The following is an 18,907-nucleotide window of genomic DNA, read 5'->3' as shown; positions in this document are numbered from 1 at the left end:
GAAGAGAGAAAAATAAAATTTTAAGGGAAGAGAAATGAATCACAACAATTGTGGACCGTCTTGAAGGAAACAGCAATTGCCATCTAAGCAAAAATAAAGATCAGTAATCACCCACCTTCCCTGAGCTGTCCAGGCCAGCCTCCTGCTTCTGGCCTCTTTCTCCAGAAACAGGACACGGAGGGAGGTTAGGGCTGAAGGCCATGAGGTCGTTCTTGGCCGCCCCTTCTCCAGAGCAAACCTGCCGCCGCTGCTGAGAATAAGACCAACTCCCCACTTCACTTGAGCACACCAACGTGGGCTTGCTGGGCCCATAGGAAGCCTGTGGAGGCGAGGAGCACCGAAGTGCCACATACAACAGTAGACTCAGTACCAACAGGCTGGACACTGAGCAGATGGCGATGATCAAATAAACATTCACATCCACTAACGCAGGCTCTTTCCCCATGCCAGCTTTTGCCGAGATTCCGGAAGCCCCTGAAAAAGTCTTTGAGGTCTGTCCATTCTCCACCACTGATACACGCACGGTGGCTGTGGTAGACAGGGCTGGTTCTCCATGATCTTTCACCAGCACCAGCAGCGTCTGCCTCGGCCCATCAGATTCCTCCAGAGCCCGTGTTAGGCTGATCTCGCCAGTGTACAGCCCCACCCGAAAAGGGTTGCGACCGACGCCCAACTCAGGCTGAAGCTCGTAAGACAACCACGCGTTGTAACCGGAATCCGCGTCAACTGCGCGGATCTTGGCCACGACGTGGCCCGCTGTCACCGACTGGGACACCAACTCCGTGGCTGCGACCCCAGCCGCTCCGGACCCTGAGTGAGGGGGCAGAACCACGGGAGGATTGTCGTTTTCGTCGAGAACAAACACCTGCAGGCTCACGTTGCTGCCTAAAGGAGGGAAGCCCGCGTCCCGGGCGCTCACCTGGAACTGCAGCAGCTCCAGCTCCTCGTGGTCCAGGGGCTGCAAGGCGTACACTTTCCCGCTCTCCGAGTGCACAGACACATAACTAGACAGTGGACGCTCCCCAACCCTTCTCTCCACCAAAGAGTAAGACACCAGCGCGTTCTCTTGCGCGTCCGGGTCCGACGCCGACACTGTGAAGATGTGATGTCCCGGAGGGTTGTTCTCCTTCACAAACACAGTATACACAGGTTGCTCGAAGGCAGGCGCGTTGTCATTCACGTCTTCGATGGCCACAGACACGCTGGCAGTGGTCCAGAGAGCTGGCTTCCCGCCGTCCCTCGCAGTCACCACGAGCTCATAGGCGGGCACGCTCTCGCGATCCACAGAACCCTCCAACACCAGCGAGTAGTAATTTCTGAAGGTGGACACCAGAGTGAAGGGCCCAGGGGATGACAGTGAGCAAGTCACCTGCCCATTGGGACCAGAGTCTCTGTCAGACACACGGATTGAGGCAATGACTGTACCAGGAGGGGCATCTTCTCTGACAGGCAGCGACAACGACGTTACTGAGATATTAGGGACGTTATCATTGGCGTCCAAGATTTCCACCAGGATCGTACAATGACCAATAAATAAAGGAGTTCCTTTATCTGTTGCATCAACTCTAATTTCATACGAATTAACATCTTCAAAATCCAAGTGTCCTTGAATTGAAATTTCTCCTGTATCTGGATTTATGTGAAACTTATCTTTAATCACAGGTGGAGTGAGACTGTTGAAAGAGTATAAAATCTCCCGATTGGTGCCCTCGTCTGCATCGGAGGCGTTCAGTCTGATCACTAAGGTTCCGGGGACCGCATTTTCCATTATCTTCACTTCGTATTCTGATCGTTCGAAAGTGGGGGCATTATCGTTCACATCCAGGACTGTGATGAGCAGCTGTACTGTGCCCGTGAGTTCGGGTTTGCCCCCATCTGTGGCTGATAGTATTAAATGATGTTCGGGAACTTCCTCTCTATCTAGTGGTTTTTTAAGCACCAGTTCGACCAATTTACTTTGATCATTCTTTGATTTTATTTCTAGAATGAAGTAATCACTGGCGCTAAGCCTGTAACTAAGTAAGGCATTAGAGCCAATATCCGAGTCTGAGGCTCCCTCTAGAGGAAACCTTGAATCAGGCAACCTGGATTCGGGAATAAACAATTTTTGTTCCTTCACTGGAAATATAGGAGGGTTGTCATTGATGTCCTTGATCTCCACCTCCACATGAAAAACCTGCAGAGGCTTGTCCACGATCACCTCTAAATGGATGCTACAAACAGGATTGCGGCTGCACAGCTCCTCCCGGTCGATCCGAGAATTCACAAACAAAATGCCATTCTGCACATTTACCTCCAAGTAATCCCTGCGGCCTTTGGACACAATCCGGAACAGCCTTGACACCAACTCCCCGACCTCCAGACCGAGATCTTGCGCGATGCGCCCCACGAACGTACCGTGTTTCGCTTCTTCCGGCACCGAATAATGGATCTGGCCGCTCCCCACCTCCCAGGATGTGTGGAGCAGAAAGAAGAGCAGCAACTGCTGGGCTCCACAGTCTCCTCCCCAGGAAAACACCATCGCAAACCACTCTGCTATACTCCAAAGGATAGCTCAAATCTTGGAATACAGTTAAAAATAGGTGTCCGTTTCTTCCAGACTCATTCTGCAGCATCCGCCATTGCTTTGCATCATTTAACTACAAAATAGAGCCTTCCCCCAACACCCTAAAAGGGAGTGCTAGTGATATTCCGTGGTAGACAGCGACATCATGTGGCACGAAAGCGTAAGTAAAAATGATCTTTATGCTGTAAAAAAAAAAAAAAAAAAAAAAAAAAAAAAAAAGCAGCTCCTATATTGCCCAGCATTTAATTTTGTTTCGTAAATATTTTTTCATATTTCTCGTTTTGCGAATTTTATCAGCATATAACAAGTTTTCTTCGTCGAAGGAAAGGATTCAAGCACTGCGATTGCTTCTGCTGCTTCATAATGAACGAAATGGTGCTTTAGTTCTTTTAAGTCTTTAAATTGGTTTTAAATATTCAGGAACAAGTTAATATAGTAAGGAAAGAAAATGAATTTCCTTTTGAAGAGGTGGAACGCCGGCATGTTTAAAAATGCTAAACAGGAACTCTGGACGAGTACTGGATGTGACAGTCAGAAAAGTCAGAAGCCTTGAGGCTACTTACTGGGCCCTCTCAGTGTCAGTTCTTCACATGGAAAATAGTTGGGCAAGGAAATCACTTTGTAGACCTTAAAGTACTATAAGAATGCGAATAATATCAGCTTGCATTTAAAAATATTTGTGATGCATTTTTAAATTGTCAATAAATATTAAGTGCCACTCTGTGCCTAGTACTAGGCACTAGGTATCTAAGCAATTAAGATACAAAGAAAGAAAAAAACACAAGCTCTGCTTTGAAGGAGCACACTGTCTTTTGGGGGAGACTACTTGCCAACAGTACTTATGAATAGTTTATATTCAAAATAAATTGGAAACAGCCAACAAAAGGAAGGCACTAGAATTAAGAAAGATTTGGAAAGGTTTTTTCTAAAAGTTGGGATTTTAGGTAGGAAATACAGGAAACCAGAGAATCCAAGAGGTGGATATGAGAAGAGAAAGCATTTCACATTTATAGGACAACTAGGGAAAATGCCCAGAGCCAAAGGAATGTCTAGTTTGAGGAACAGAAGAGGCCAATGTCACTAGATTACAGAGGCATTGGATGGGAGGAGGGCTGAAGGTTGTGTAAAGTGTAAGATGATTAGAAAGGTATAGAGGCACCATATCAAGGATTTTGTATGCTAAACAGAGATTTTATGCTTAATTCTGAAGGTAATAGGGAACCATTGGAGCTTATTAAGCCGTGACATGATCAGATCTATATTTAAGGAAAATGACTTTGCCAACTGAGTGAAGGATGAGTAAAAAGACTAAAAAAAAACTGCAGAACTATCAATAAGACTATTGCAATTATCCAAGCATGAAATGGGGGCTTGTATTAGGGTAGTTTCATCACATCGTCTCACATAAAATTTTTAAACTTTCCCTCTTTTTTCAAATCCTCTCACTCTTATTGCTTCTAAATAAAGGAAAAAAATATTACTATAGAGAAATTATATTAAGTGACTACTGCTTCTATGACTGCTAGTCTTAACAAATAATATTTCTGTTATAATGCCATAAGTACAAACATGTATTGAGGATTCTAATTTAGCGTTCTCATAAAATTAATAGAGTTGGCAAAAGCACTGGCAATTGATGAAGAAAACCCATATACCTCCAATATCCTTAGTATTATTCAGCATTAATATTTCTTCCATTCAAATAGGGAACCTTAAGAATTAGAGATGTCTATGGAAAGTAAAGAGATATGCAACACAATGGGAATGGATAAGATAATTGTGATTAATCATTAGATGCTTTTTGACAGCCTCATTTGTGCTTAGCACAAACAGAAATATGCCCTATCTAGTAAAATGGCCAAGATACCTTAACCATCATGGAGAAAATTAATTGAAATATTTCAATTAATTCCTTTTAAAAGGAGAGCGATTGGGTATCAATTGAAATATAACTATTTAAACAAACAATTCCTATAAAAACTTTTTTTTATTTTTTGTTAGAGATTAAATTTACAAATGACAAAAATGATGCTACCACAGTCAAAACTAAGAGCACAAAATGAATGAGAAGAAATCTGGTACTGGATTCAAACTAGCTGAAGTGAAGTACTTAATAGGATTTTTAAAAGAACAATCAAAAGACGGATCAAAGCCAGATCTCAAGTTTCAGGTCTGAAAAAGAAAAGTAAAAGTAGACATAATACTGGAAATTGTATAATGAAAATCTAAGTTAAAAAAAAACATGATTTCAATTCCTAAGGATAGATGACAACTAAGAAATAGATCCTGCAAACAATAGTTTATCCAGATGACATATTTATTTTGTCCATATTTTCATAGAAGAAAACTAGTCATTGTACTAAGAAATTCACTTTTATCAACTTTTCTTAATTACCCTCTTTCTAAAAAAAAAAAAACATCTTGTAAGTAATAATGAAGAGATTTACAACTTAGACCAGACATCATCCCTGTGTGCATGGCATTTAGGGATCACTATAATACACAGAAAATGAAGATATCTTTTAAAGGACATTTTGGAGATAGAAAGACAAATTGTTATTGGAAGTTAGGATGAAAGATGGAAACTTACATATGGAAATAGAGAAGCCTTTTTGAAAGAGCTAGGTTTTGGTCAAGACTATCAAGGACATCAGTAGTCAAAAAAGGTGATGGATGGAAGACTACCTGGATTTCAAACTATATCACTAAAGTGGTAATCATCAAAATAATGTGGTACTGGCTAAGAAAGAGGGTGGTAGATCAGTGGAATAGCTTAGGTCCACCATATACACTAAATGACCACAGTTATCTATTATCTTATAAACCCAAAGACACAAGCTTTGGGGTAAGAATTCCCGATTTGACAAAAATTGCTGGGAAAACTGAAAAGCAATGTGGCAGAATCTAGGCATAAAGCAATATCTCAAACTAAGGTAAAGTCAAAATGGGTATATGATTTAGACATAAAGGATGATATGATAAGCAAATTAAGGAAACGGCATATTTTTTCTATTATATCTATGGGTAAGGATACAGTTTATGACTGAACAAGAGAGAGAAGGAGAAGGATCACGAAAAGCATAACAGATAATGTGAGATAATATGAAATTTAAAAGTTTTTGTTTAAACAAAACCAATGCAGCCAAAACTAGAAAGAAAGCAGGAATCTGAGGAGAAATTTTTACAGAGAGTTTCTCTGAAAAAGGTCTCATTTCTCAGATATATAGGAAACAGTGACATTTTTTTTAATTGAGTCATTTTCCAATTGATAAATGGTCAAAGGGTATGAACCAATAGTTTTCAGAAAAAGAAATCAAAGCTATAATCACCTAAAAAATTCTTTATTGATTAAAGAAATGTAAATTAAATTAATGCTGAGGTACTATATCGATTGACTTATATGCCTCAAAAGAAAAATGACAGGGGATGGAGAAGTGTAGAAAAATAGGTAAAATAATGCAGTATTAATACAGTTTTAAATTGGTCCAGTCATTCTAGGGAAAATTTTGAAACTGTGACCAAAGGTTAATAAACTTTGCATACCCTTTAACCCAGAAATATTACTAGTCTGTATCCCAAAGAGATAAAAGAAAAAGGGAAAATATCTATACATACAAAAATATTTATATCAGTTCTTTTTGCAGTGGAAAAAATTGGAAATTGAAAGAATGCCCACTGAGGTATGGCTGAACAAGATGTAGTATGTAATGGTGAGACAGTACTATTGTGCTATAAGAAATTATGAAGATGATAGCTTCAGAAAAACCCAGGAATGAACAAAACTAAGAAATAACTGTACAGCAATACCATAATGATGATCAATTATGAAATTCTTAGTTACCCTCATCAGTACAATGATCAAACACAATTCTAAAGGATTAATGATGAAAAATAATATATACCTCCAGAAAGAGAATCCATGAACTCTGAGGGCAAATTGAAGTATAATTTTACACTTTTTTCATTTTTTTAAACCTTTTTTGCAACATTGCTCATTTGAAACTAGATTTTTCATTATTTTGTATATATAATTTATGTCATATTGTTTCCCTTCTCATTGGGTGGAAGTAGGACTGAAGGGAAAGAGAATTTGGAACTCAAAATTATGAAAAATCAATTAAAATCAATACTGAAAAAAAAGAAAGAAAAGGGTGACTTTCTATTGATTAGTATTTCAACAGCCGAATAGGGAAAGGAAAGATATTTCAGGGATTATTTAATTTTTAAATAATCCAATACTGAAATGAAATTTCATTGGTAGCAAAAATTAGAGGTTAAAGCAATGTGGATATCTCTAATTTTTTTTAAAAAGGAATTTGGATATATGGAGTCATTTAATAAATATTTGAATCAATAGAACGTAAAAGATATTCTCAAGGGTAGAAACTCACTTTCCCGACGTTCTGCCCGTGTTCTGTCTGTTCTCCTTCTTGAGAACCTGGACATGGTGGAAGATTCGGACTGAAAGCCATGAGGTCGTTCTTGGCAGCGCCCTCCCCTGAGCAAATCTTCTGTCTTTGCTGATGGGAATAAGACCAGCTCCTTACAGTGTTTGAACACACGTCAGTCGACTTCCCAGGCTCATTAAAACCCTGTGGGGGCGAAGAGCACCGAAGTGCCACATATAGCAGCAGACTCAATACCAACAGACTGGATACCGAGCAGATGGCAATGATCAGATATACATTCACATCTACCAGTGTCTTCTGCCCTATGCCAGTCTTTGCTAGCTCCTTGAAAGCCAAAGACGGACCTTTAAACTTCTGCCCAGTCTCCACAAGTGATACAGTCACTGTTGCAGTAGCCTTCAAAGAAGGCTCTCCATGATCTTTCACCAGTACAAGGAGTGTCTGCCGAGGCCCATCAGATTCCTCCAGAGCCCGTGTTAGGCTGATCTCGCCAGTGTACAGCCCCACCCGAAAAGGGTTGCGACCGACGCCCAACTCAGGCTGAAGCTCGTAAGACAACCACGCGTTGTAACCGGAATCCGCGTCAACTGCGCGGATCTTGGCCACGACGTGGCCCGCTGTCACCGACTGGGACACCAACTCCGTGGCTGCGACCCCAGCCGCTCCGGACCCTGAGTGAGGGGGCAGAACCACGGGAGGATTGTCGTTTTCGTCGAGAACAAACACCTGCAGGCTCACGTTGCTGCCTAAAGGAGGGAAGCCCGCGTCCCGGGCGCTCACCTGGAACTGCAGCAGCTCCAGCTCCTCGTGGTCCAGGGGCTGCAAGGCGTACACTTTCCCGCTCTCCGAGTGCACAGACACATAACTAGACAGTGGACGCTCCCCAACCCTTCTCTCCACCAAAGAGTAAGACACCAGCGCGTTCTCTTGCGCGTCCGGGTCCGACGCCGACACTGTGAAGATGTGACTGCCCGGCGGGTTGTTCTCCTTCACAAACACAGTATACACAGGTTGCTCGAAGGCTGGCGCGTTGTCATTCACGTCTTCGATGGCCACAGACACGCTGGCAGTGGTCCAGAGCGCTGGCTTCCCGCCGTCCCTCGCAGTCACCACGAGCTCATAGGCGGGCACGCTCTCGCGATCCACAGAACCCTCCAACACCAGCGAGTAGTAATTTCTGAAGGTGGACACCAGAGTGAAGGGCCCAGGGGATGACAGTGAGCAAGTCACCTGCCCATTGGGGCCAGAGTCTCTGTCAGACACACGGATTGAGGCAATGACTGTACCAGGAGGGGCATCTTCTCTGACAGGCAGCGACAACGACGTTACTGAGATATTAGGAATGTTATCATTGGCGTCCTGGACTTCCACTAGGACCGTGCTATGACCAGTAATTGGGGGACTCCCTTTGTCTGTTGCATCAACTCTAATTTCATACGAATTAACATCTTCAAAATCCAAATGTCCTTGAATTGAAATTTCTCCTGTATCTGGATTTATGTGAAACTTATCTTTAATCACAGGTGGAGCGAGACTGTTGAAAGAGTATAAAATCTCCCGATTGGTGCCCTCGTCTGCATCGGAGGCGTTCAGTCTGATCACTAAGGTTCCGGGGACCGCATTTTCCATTATCTTCACTTCGTATTCTGATCGTTCGAAAGTGGGGGCATTATCGTTCACATCCAGGACTGTGATGAGCAGCTGTACTGTGCCCGTGAGTTCGGGTTTGCCCCCATCTGTGGCTGATAGTATTAAATGATGTTCAGGAACTTCCTCTCTATCTAGTGGTTTTTTAAGCACCAGTTCGACCAATTTATTTTGATCATTCTTTGATTTTATTTCTAGAATGAAGTAATCACTGGCGCTAAGCCTGTAACTAAGTAAGGCATTAGAGCCAATATCCGAGTCTGAGGCTCCCTCTAGAGGATACCTTGAATCAGGCAACCTGGATTCGGAAATAAACAATTTTTGTTCCTTCACTGGAAATATAGGAGGGTTGTCATTGATGTCCTTGATCTCCACCTCCACATGAAAAACCTGCAGAGGCTTGTCCACGATCACCTCTAAATGGATGCTACAAACAGGATTGCGGCTGCACAGCTCCTCCCGGTCGATCCGAGAATTCACAAACAAAATGCCATTCTGCACATTTACCTCCAAGTAATCCCTGCGGCCTTTGGACACAATCCGGAACAGCCTTGACACCAACTCCCCGACCTCCAGACCGAGATCTTGCGCGATGCGCCCCACGAACGTACCGTGTTTCGCTTCTTCCGGCACCGAATAATGGATCTGGCCGCTCCCCACCTCCCAAGATGTGTGGAGCAGAAAGAAGAGCAGCAACTGCTGGGCTCCACAGTCTCCTCCCCAGGAAAACACCATCGCAAACCACTCTGCTATACTCCAAAGGATAGCTCAAATCTTGGAATACAGTTAAAAATAGGTGTCCGTTTCTTCCAGTCTCATTCTGCAGCATCCGCCATTGCTTTGCATCATTTAACTACAAAATAGAGCCTTCCCCCAACACCCTAAAAGGGAGTGCTAGTGATATTCCGTGGTAGACAGCGACATCATGTGGCACGAAAGCGTAAGTAAAAATGATCTTTATGCTGTTAAAAAAAAAAAAAAAAAAAAAAAAAAGCAGCTCCCATATTGCCCAGCATTTAATTTTGTTTCGTAAATATTTTTTCATATTTCTCGTTTTGCGAATTTTATCAGCATATAACAAGTTTTCTTCGTCGAAGGAAAGGATTCAAGCACTGCGATTGCTTCTGCTGCTTCATAATGAACGAAATGGTGCTTTAGTTCTTTTAAGTCTTTAAATTGGTTTTAAATATTCAGGAACAAGTTAATATAGTAAGGAAAGAAAATGAATTTCCTTTTGAAGAGGTGGAACGCCGGCATGTTTAAAAATGCTAAACAGGAACTCTGGACGAGTACTGGATGTGACAGTCAGAAAAGTCAGAAGCCTTGAGGCTACTTACTGGGCCCTCTCAGTGTCAATTCTTCACATGGAAAATAGTTGGGCAAGGAAATCACTTTGTAGACCTTAAAGTACTATAAGAATGCGAATAATATCAGCTTGCATTTAAAAATATTTGTGATGCATTTTTAAATTGTCAATAAATATTAAGTGCCACTCTGTGCCTAGTACTAGGCACTAGGTATCTAAGCAATTAAGATACAAAGAAAGAAAAAAACACAAGCTCTGCTTTGAAGGAGCACACTGTCTTTTGGGGGAGACTACTTGCCAACAGTACTTATGAATAGTTTATATTCAAAATAAATTGGAAACAGCCAACAAAAGGAAGGCACTAGAATTAAGAAAGATTTGGAAAGGTTTTTTCTAAAAGTTGGGATTTTAGGTAGGAAATACAGGAAACCAGAGAATCCAAGAGGTGGATATGAGAAGAGAAAGCATTTCACATTTATAGGACAACTAGGGAAAATGCCCAGAGCCAAAGGAATGTCTAGTTTGAGGAACAGAAGAGGCCAATGTCACTAGATTACAGAGGCATTGGATGGGAGGAGGGCTGAAGGTTGTGTAAAGTGTAAGATGATTAGAAAGGTATAGAGGCATCATATCAAGGATTTTGTATGCTAAACAGAGATTTTACGTTTAATTCTGAAGGTAATAGGGAACCATTGAAGCTTATTAAGGGTGACATGATCAGATCTTTATCAACTGAGTGAAGGATGAGTTAAAAGACTAAAAAAAACTGCAGAACTATCAATAAGACTATTGCAGTTATCTAAGCATGAAATGGGGGCTTGTATTAGGGTAGTTTCATCACATCGTCTCACATAAAATTTTAAAACTTTCCCTCTTTTTTCAAATCCTCTCACTCTTATTGCTTCTAAATAAAGAAAAAAATATTACTATAGAGAAATTATATTAAGTGACTACTGCTTCTATGACTGCTAGTCTTAACAAATAATATTTCTGTTATAATGCCATAAGTACAAACATGTATTGAGGATTCTGATTTAGCGTTCTCATAAAATTAACAGAGTTGGCAAAAGCACTGGCAATTGATGAAGAAAACCCATATACCTCCAATATCCTTAGTACTATTCAGCATTAATATTTCTTCCATCCAAATAGAGAACCTTAAGAATTAGAGATGTCTATGAAAAGTAAAGAGATATGCAACACAATGGGAATGGATAAGATAATCGTGATTAATCATTAGATGCTTTTTGACAGCCTCGTTTGTGCTTAGCACAAACAGAAATATGCCCTATCTAGTAAAATGGCTAAGATACCTTAACCATCATGGAGAAAATTAATTGAAATATTTCAATTAATTCCTTTTTAAAAGGAGAGCGATTGGGTATCAATTATAACTATTTAAACAAGCAATTCCTATAAAAAACTTTTTTTTATTTTTTGTTAGAGATTAAATTTACAAATGACAAAAATGATGCTACCACAGTCAAAACTAAGAGCACAAAATGAATGAGAAGAAATCTGGTACTAGATTCAAACTAGCTGAAGTGAAGTACTTAATAGGATTTTTAAAAGAACAATCAAAAGACGGATCAAAGCCAGATCTCAAGTTTCAGGTCTGAAAAAGAAAAGTAAAAGTAGACATAATACTGGAAATTGTATAATGAAAATCTAAGTTAAAAAAAAAAAAAAAAACATGATTTCAATTCCTAAGGATAGATGACAACTAAGAAATAGATCCTGCAAACAATAGTTTATCCAGATGACATATTTATTTTGTCCATATTTTCATAGAAGAAAACTAGTCATTGTACTAAGAAATTCACTTTTATCAACTTTTCTTAATTACCTCTTTCTAAAAAAAAAAACATCTTGTAAGTAATAATGAAGAGATTTACAACTTAGACCAGACATCATCCCTGTGTGCATGGCATTTAGGGATCACTATAATACACAGAAAATGAAGATATCTTTTAAAGGACATTTTGGAGATAGAAAGACAAATTGTTATTGGAAGTTAGGATGAAAGATGGAAACTTACATATGGAAATAGAGAAGCCTTTTTGAAAGAGCTAGGTTTTGGTCAAGACTATCAAGGACATCAGTAGTCAAAAAAGGTGATGGATGGAAGACCACCTAAATTTCAAACTATATCACTAAAGTGGTAATCATCAAAATAATGTGGTACTGGCTAAGAAAGAGGGTGGTAGATCAGTGGAATAGCTTAGGTCCATAATACACACTAAATGACCACAGTTATCTATTGTCATATAAACCCAAACACACAAGCTTTGGGGGTAAGAATTCCTGATTTGACAAAAATCGCTGGGAAAACTGAAAAGCAATATGGCAGAATCTAGGCATAAAGCAATATCTCAAACTAAGGTAAAGTCAAAATGGGTATATGATTTAGACATAAAGGATGATATGATAAGCAAATTAAGGAAACACGGCATATTTTTTCTATTATATCTATGGATAAGGATACAGCTTATGACTGAACAAGAGAGAGAAGGAGAAGGATCACGAAAAGCATAATAGATAATGTGAGATAATATGAAATTAAGAAGTTTTTGTTTAAACAAAACCAATGCAGCCAAAACTAGAAAGAAAGCAGAAATCTGGGAAGAAATTTCTACAGAGAGTTTCTCTGAAAAAGGTCTCATTTCTCAGATATATAGGAAACAGTGACATTTTTTTTTAATTGAGTCATTTTCCAATTGATAAATGGTCAAAGGCTATGAACCAATAGTTTTCAGAAAAGAAATCAAAGCTATAATCACCTAAAACAATTCTTTAAATCACTATTGGTTAAAGAAATGTAAATTAATGCTGAGGTACCATATCACACCTCTCATGTTGGCTTATATGCCTCTAAAGAAAAATGACGGGTGATGGAGAAGTGTAGAAAAATAGGTAAAATAATGCAGTATTGATACAGTTGTAAAGTGGTCTAGTCATTCTAGGGAGATTTTTGAAACTGTGACCAAAGGTTAATAAACTTGCATACCTTTTTACCCAGAAATATTACTAGTCTGTATCCCAAAGAGATAAAAGGAAAAAGGAAAATATCCATATGTACAAAAATATTTATACCAGTTCTTTTTGCAGTGGAAAAAAAATGGAAATTGAAGGAATGCCCATTGAGGTATGGCTGAACAAGTTGTAGTATGTAATGGTGAGACAGTACTATTGTACTATAAGAAATTATGAAGATGATAGCTTCAGAAAAACCCAGGATTATGTATATGAATTGACATGGAGTAAAGTGAACAAAACTAAGAGATAACTGTACAGCAATATCATAATGATGATCAACCATGAAATTCTTAGTTACCCTCATCAGTACAATGATCAAACATAATTCTAAAGAATTAATGATGAAAAATAATATATACCTCCAGAAAGAGAATCCATGAACTCTGAGGGCAAAATGAAATATAATTTTACACTTTCTTCATTTTTTAACCTTTTTTTTTGCAACATTGCTCATTTGAAACTAGGTTTTTCATTATTTTGTATATATAATTTATGTCATATTGTTTCCCTTCTCATTGGGTGGAAGTAGGACTGAAGGGAAAGAGAATTTGGAACTCAAAATTATGAAAAATCAATTAAAATCAATACTGTAAAAAAAAGAAAGAAAAGGGTGACTTTCTATTGATTAGTATTTCAACAGCCGAATAGGGAAAGGAAAGATATTTCAGGGATTATTTAATTTTTAAATAATTCAATACTGAAATGAAATTTCATTGGTAGCAAAATTGGAGGTTAAAGCAATGTGGATGTCTCTAATTTTTTTAAAAAGGAATTTGGATATATGGAGTCATTTAATAAATATTTGAATCAACAGAACGTAAAAGATATTGTCAAGAGTAGAAACTCACTTTCCCGACGTTCTGCCCGTGTTCTGTCTGTTCTCCTTCTTGAGAACCTGGACATGGTGGAAAATTCGGACTGAAAGCCATGAGGTCGTTCTTGGCAGCGCCCTCCCCTGAGCAAATCTTCTGTCTTTGCTGATGGGAATAAGACCAGCTCCTTACAGTGTTTGAACACACGTCAGTCGACTTCCCAGGCTCATTAAAACCCTGTGGGGGCGAAGAGCACCGAAGTGCCACATATAGCAGCAGACTCAAGACCAACAGACTGGATACCGAGCAGATGGCAATGATCAGATATACATTCACATCTACCAGTGTCTTCTGCCCTATGCCAGTCTTTGCTAGCTCCTTGAAAGCCAAAGACGGACCTTTAAACGTCTGCCCAGTCTCCACAAGTGATACAGTCACTGTTGCAGTAGCCTTCAAAGAAGGCTCTCCATGATCTTTCACCAGTACAAGGAGTGTCTGCCTCGATCCATCCGACTCATCCAGGGACCGAGTAGTGCTGATTTCGCCAGTGTACACACCTACCCGGAAAGTGCTGTGTCCGGTGTCCACTTCCGACAGCAGCTCATAAGACAGCCAGGCGTTATATCCTGAATCAGCATCCACAGCCCGTATCTTCGCCACCACATGACCCGCAGCTACGGACCGCGAAACCGTTTCGGTCACTGAGCTAAAGCCAGCATGAGGCGGCAGCACAACCGGTGCGTTGTCGTTTTCGTCCAGTACGAACAGTTGCAGGCTCACGTTGCTGCTCAGAGGAGGGAAGCCCGCATCCCGGGCATTCACTTGAAACTGCAGCAGCTCCAGCTCCTCATGATCCAAGGGCTGCAAAGCGTACACTTTTCCACTCTCTGAATGTACAGACACGTAGCTCGACAACTGACGTTCCCCCATCCGCTTCTCCACTAAAGAGTAAGACACCAGTGCGTTCTCCTGATCATCTGGGTCCGATGCAGACACTGTGAAAATGTGACTGCCTGGCGGGTTGTTTTCTTTCACGAACAAGGTATACAAAGGCTGCTCGAAGACAGGCGCGTTGTCATTAACATCTGCGATACCTATAGTCAAGCTGGCGGTGGCCCAAAGCGCTGGAGATCCGCCATCCCTCGCTGTCACCACTAGTTCATAGGCCCGCATGCTCTCGCGGTCCACGGAACTCTCCAGCACCAGTGAGTAATAATTCTTATAAGTGGACACCAACGTGAAGGGTGAGGGCGGTGACACCGAGCAAGTCAACTGTCCGTTGACTCCAGAGTCACGATCGGATACGCTGATGAGGGCAATAACTGTGCCTGGAGGAGCGTCCTCTCTGACAGGAATTGATAGTGATGTCACTGCTAATTCCGGGGCATTATCATTGGTGTCGAGTACTTCCACTCGAACAGTACAGTGTCCAACCATAGGTAGGTTCCCTTTATCTATTGCGTCAACTCGAAATTTATATGAATTTATATATTCGAAGTCCAAATTTCTTTGAATTGAAATTTCTCCTGTATCTGGATTTATATGAAACTTATCTTTAATCACAGATGGAGTAAGGCTATTGAAAGAGTATAAGATTTCTTGATTAGTGCCCTCATCTGCATCCGAGGCATTCAAGTTGATCACTAAAGTCCCATTGGCTGCATTTTCTAATATCTTCACTTCGTATTCCGATCTCTCAAAAGTGGGGGCATTATCGTTCACATCCAGTACTAAGATGAGCAGTTGCACGGAGCCTGTGAGTTCAGGTTTGCCTCCATCTGAGGCTGTCAGTATTAAGTGATGCTCAGGAACTTCCTCTCTATCTAAGGGTTTTTTCAGCACTAGCTCAACCAATTTATCCTGATCGTTCTTTGATTTTACATCTAGAATGAAGTAATCATTGATGCTTAGTGAATAAGTAAGTAAGGCATTAATTCCAATATCGGGGTCAGAAGCACCCTCTAGAGGAAACCTAGAGTCTGACAGCCTGGATTCAGGAATAAATAGCTTTTGTTCCTTCACTGGGAACACTGGAGAATTATCATTAATGTCTTTGATCTCCACCTCCACATGAAAAACCTGCAAAGGCTTGTCCACGATCACTTCTAGATGGATGCTACAAACAGGATTGCGACCGCACAGCTCCTCACGATCGATCCGTGAATTCACAAACAGAATGCCATTTTGCAAATTTACCTCTAAGTAGTCCTTGCGGCCCTTAGACACCACCCGAAAGAACCGTGACACCAGATCCCCGACCTCCAGACCTAAATCCTGCGTGATTCGCCCCACAAACGTACCGTGTTTCGCTTCCTCTGGCACCGAATAATGGATCTGGCCGCTCCCCACCCCGCAGGCTGTATAAAGCATAAATGAAAATAACAGGTGCCGACTCCCCAGGATACCTTCCCAGGAAAAAAGCATCGCAAATCCTCCATGGAACTGTTCTAAGAAATTAATCATCTTTAGAGAATAAAGATAAATACTGCTCTCTGATTCTTTCAAACCCATTCTACTGCATCCGCCATCATTCAGCATCCCCAAATGAATAGATCTTTTCTGATGTTTAATGTGTTTGGCCTTTTGTGAGACCATTTCGTGGTAGGCAGCGACATCATGTGGTCGATACTAAGTGGTACATAGACTCAATTCAGTAATTCCCATTATGGTATTTGCATTAGAAATTTATACCTACTTTCTACTTCCCCATAATTGAGCTTCTGCTGTAGCATAAGGTCACTATTCTCACGACTTCAGAAAGCAATACTATCCTTTTTCAGTGTTTTCTATTTCCCGACGTAAAAGTAATGGAGTATTTCCTTAGAAAAACTCAAATCCATAAACTTGTTAGTGTTACGTGCAAAGACGGTGCTAGACTCACATAATTCCAAAATAGGTGAGTAAGTAATCTGTCCATCCAAAGAGCTTAAAATAATAATAAATCTCCAACATATGTGGTATATGATAGAATATGGTAGGGAAGTAGGAATGATTCAAAGTGTTTTAAGCAAAGTGAGAATAGAGAGAAAACATTTCACCTTTCTCTATCTAATTTTCAAAGATATTAATGATAAATTAGTTTTAATCAGTAAGAACAATGAATTCAATCATTTAAAAGTGTGTGTACAGGAAACGCATATATCTTTAAACACTAAAGAAAATAAGAGAAAAAAGAGGCAGTGCTGAAGGAAATATCTTAAGGTACAAATTTTCTGAATCCACTGGACATCTGTTGTCTTGCCTCTTTAGTCTATATTTTGAAATTTTTCCTATAGATTCAATTATCTGAATGCATTTGCTTCCCAAATCTACAATCTACCTATTATGACTCTCCTGAGTAACAGTCCTTCATTTTCAAGTGATTATTAGATGTCTTCTAAAATAGTTTTGGCAGAATATGAAGGACAACCTAAAAACTGTTTACTCTATTGTGGAAGAAAAAGAAATAGTAAAAAAAAAAAAAAAAGGATAGTCTTTCTCACAATAGACTTGGCAATGATAACACACAATTTCAAAAAAGCAAGCCTCATTTTGCTTCAATTTTCTCTACCAACAACAATAACTTTGGATTAGAAAAGGCAGTTTGAAAAAATAAGCAATAGGAAATAAAAATTGAAGATAAGTAGAAAATCATTAAAAACATTTAAATGTAAACGATCGGTGCATATCACTAATCTTTGTGACAGAATCTCATGTTATTGAAAGAATTGGCAATTTTGATCACAGAGTTACTGTCAGTGATTTTTGAAAAATCATAAAAAATAAGAAATATGTCACACCTGAAGAGTGTTGATCTGATTTTTTTTATGGCAATAGAATGCTGTCTTCAGAATATAAGCTGGTGAACAGGTCAAGATTTAGAATATATAATTAATTAAATGACTAGTCTGCATCTAGAAGTAAACATGACAATTATTTATAGCCATCATGATTTACAGACTAATTCATATCCATTTTCACAGGGTTATTGGACTTTAAGATAAAATCATTGGATAGACATAGTTTTAATGTAAATCATTTGACAAGATTTCTCATGCAGTCACAATTGACAAGATGAAGTAATGTGGACAAGTCAATAGTATAGCTGGGTCAGTTCAGAACGACTACTTAACTAGATGTCAAGAAGTCATTAATGTAACGGTTAATGTCATTTTGGACTCATGTCTCTGATAAGGAGCCTCAGTGATGTATAAGATCCAAGCATATATCTACAAGATAGGAAAATAGACTGAATTAATTAGATAGCATTTAACAAAGATTATTGAATGGCCCTACATTTGAATTGTCGAAAAATTAGCTTTACAAAAATAAGAAGGCATCATAAAAACAGTTTTCATAAACAAGATTTGGCAGTTCCAGTCAACATTGAAGAGATGGGTCACCAGTGCAACATGAGAGTGAATGAAGCTAATTAAATTGCTTTCTGCAATTCAGAAAAATTAATATCAATAACCCTATAATCTTCTTTTCAGTTAGAGAACATCTGGAATCTAACATTCAGCTCCCAACACCATATTTTAGCAAAAATACTAATAAACCAGAGAGCATCCAGAGGAAGATGATCATCATTGATATTAGAGTCTACATTTTAAGGATTACTTTAATGAACTAAGAAAGAAGAGAAGAGAAAACTTAAGGGAAAATATGAAATTTAAGTATCAGAAGGACTTTCATGGTGAAAAGTAATCGGATTTCTTGGACTCACAAATGGTCCCAGAAATAAAAGCAATTAGTGGAAATTTCTGAGAGGAATATTTATGCTCTTTGTAAAATTCAAAACTTGTAAATCTTTTATAATTTAAAAAAATTGGCATCAAGAGGTTGCATATGCTTTTCATGCAAGTTAAGTACTGATACAGATATCCTCCAAAAAATATATTAGTGGAAAAACTGACAGGCCATTCAAGTCAACAGGTATTTACTAAGTATTTACTATGCCCAATCATTGTTCTTAGCACTGGAATACAAATACAAGAAAAAAAGATAGTCCCTGCTCTCAAAGAACTTACATTCTAATAAGGAAAGACGGCACACAAAAAGAAGCTGAAAAGCCTCTGGGTTTCAGTGGGAAAGAGGGGGTTGAAGTACCTCATATCGTGGCAGAAATATATTCATATTTAAAAAGAAAAGA

At 39.5% G+C, this 18,907-nt stretch overlaps 2 protein-coding genes across 5 annotated transcripts in view; both read right to left on the bottom strand.

Annotated features, from left to right (window-relative positions):
* LOC127550013 (protocadherin alpha-C2) overlaps positions 1-10,572 on the bottom strand; it is a 214,278-nt gene extending 203,706 nt beyond the window's left edge. The window contains exon 1 of one of the 4 annotated variants that reach the window (XM_051978579.1): positions 6,958-10,572. In XM_051978579.1, the coding sequence (XP_051834539.1) occupies positions 6,958-9,357 (2,400 nt within the window). In that variant the 5' untranslated portion in view covers positions 9,358-10,572. Of the gene's footprint in view, positions 1-115; positions 4,241-6,957 lie in introns of those variants that run through there. The other 3 variants (XM_051978575.1, XM_051978573.1, XM_051978577.1) reach the window with 3 other exon arrangements.
* Positions 10,573-13,808: 3,236 nt separating this feature from the next.
* Positions 13,809-18,335, bottom strand: LOC127546724 (protocadherin alpha-8-like). Its single transcript, XM_051973695.1, is given in 2 exon segments — positions 13,809-13,931; positions 13,933-18,335. Coding segments are annotated over 2 exon segments (2,562 nt in total). The 5' UTR covers positions 16,372-18,335.
* Between the last annotated feature and the right edge of the window lie 572 nt (positions 18,336-18,907).

Source organism: Antechinus flavipes, chromosome 2 (genome assembly GCF_016432865.1).
Source record: "Antechinus flavipes isolate AdamAnt ecotype Samford, QLD, Australia chromosome 2, AdamAnt_v2, whole genome shotgun sequence".
Classification (NCBI taxonomy): Eukaryota; Metazoa; Chordata; class Mammalia; order Dasyuromorphia; family Dasyuridae; genus Antechinus; species Antechinus flavipes.
The sequence above is the reverse complement of the archived record's forward strand: the minus strand, read 5'-3'. Positions and strand labels throughout refer to the sequence as shown.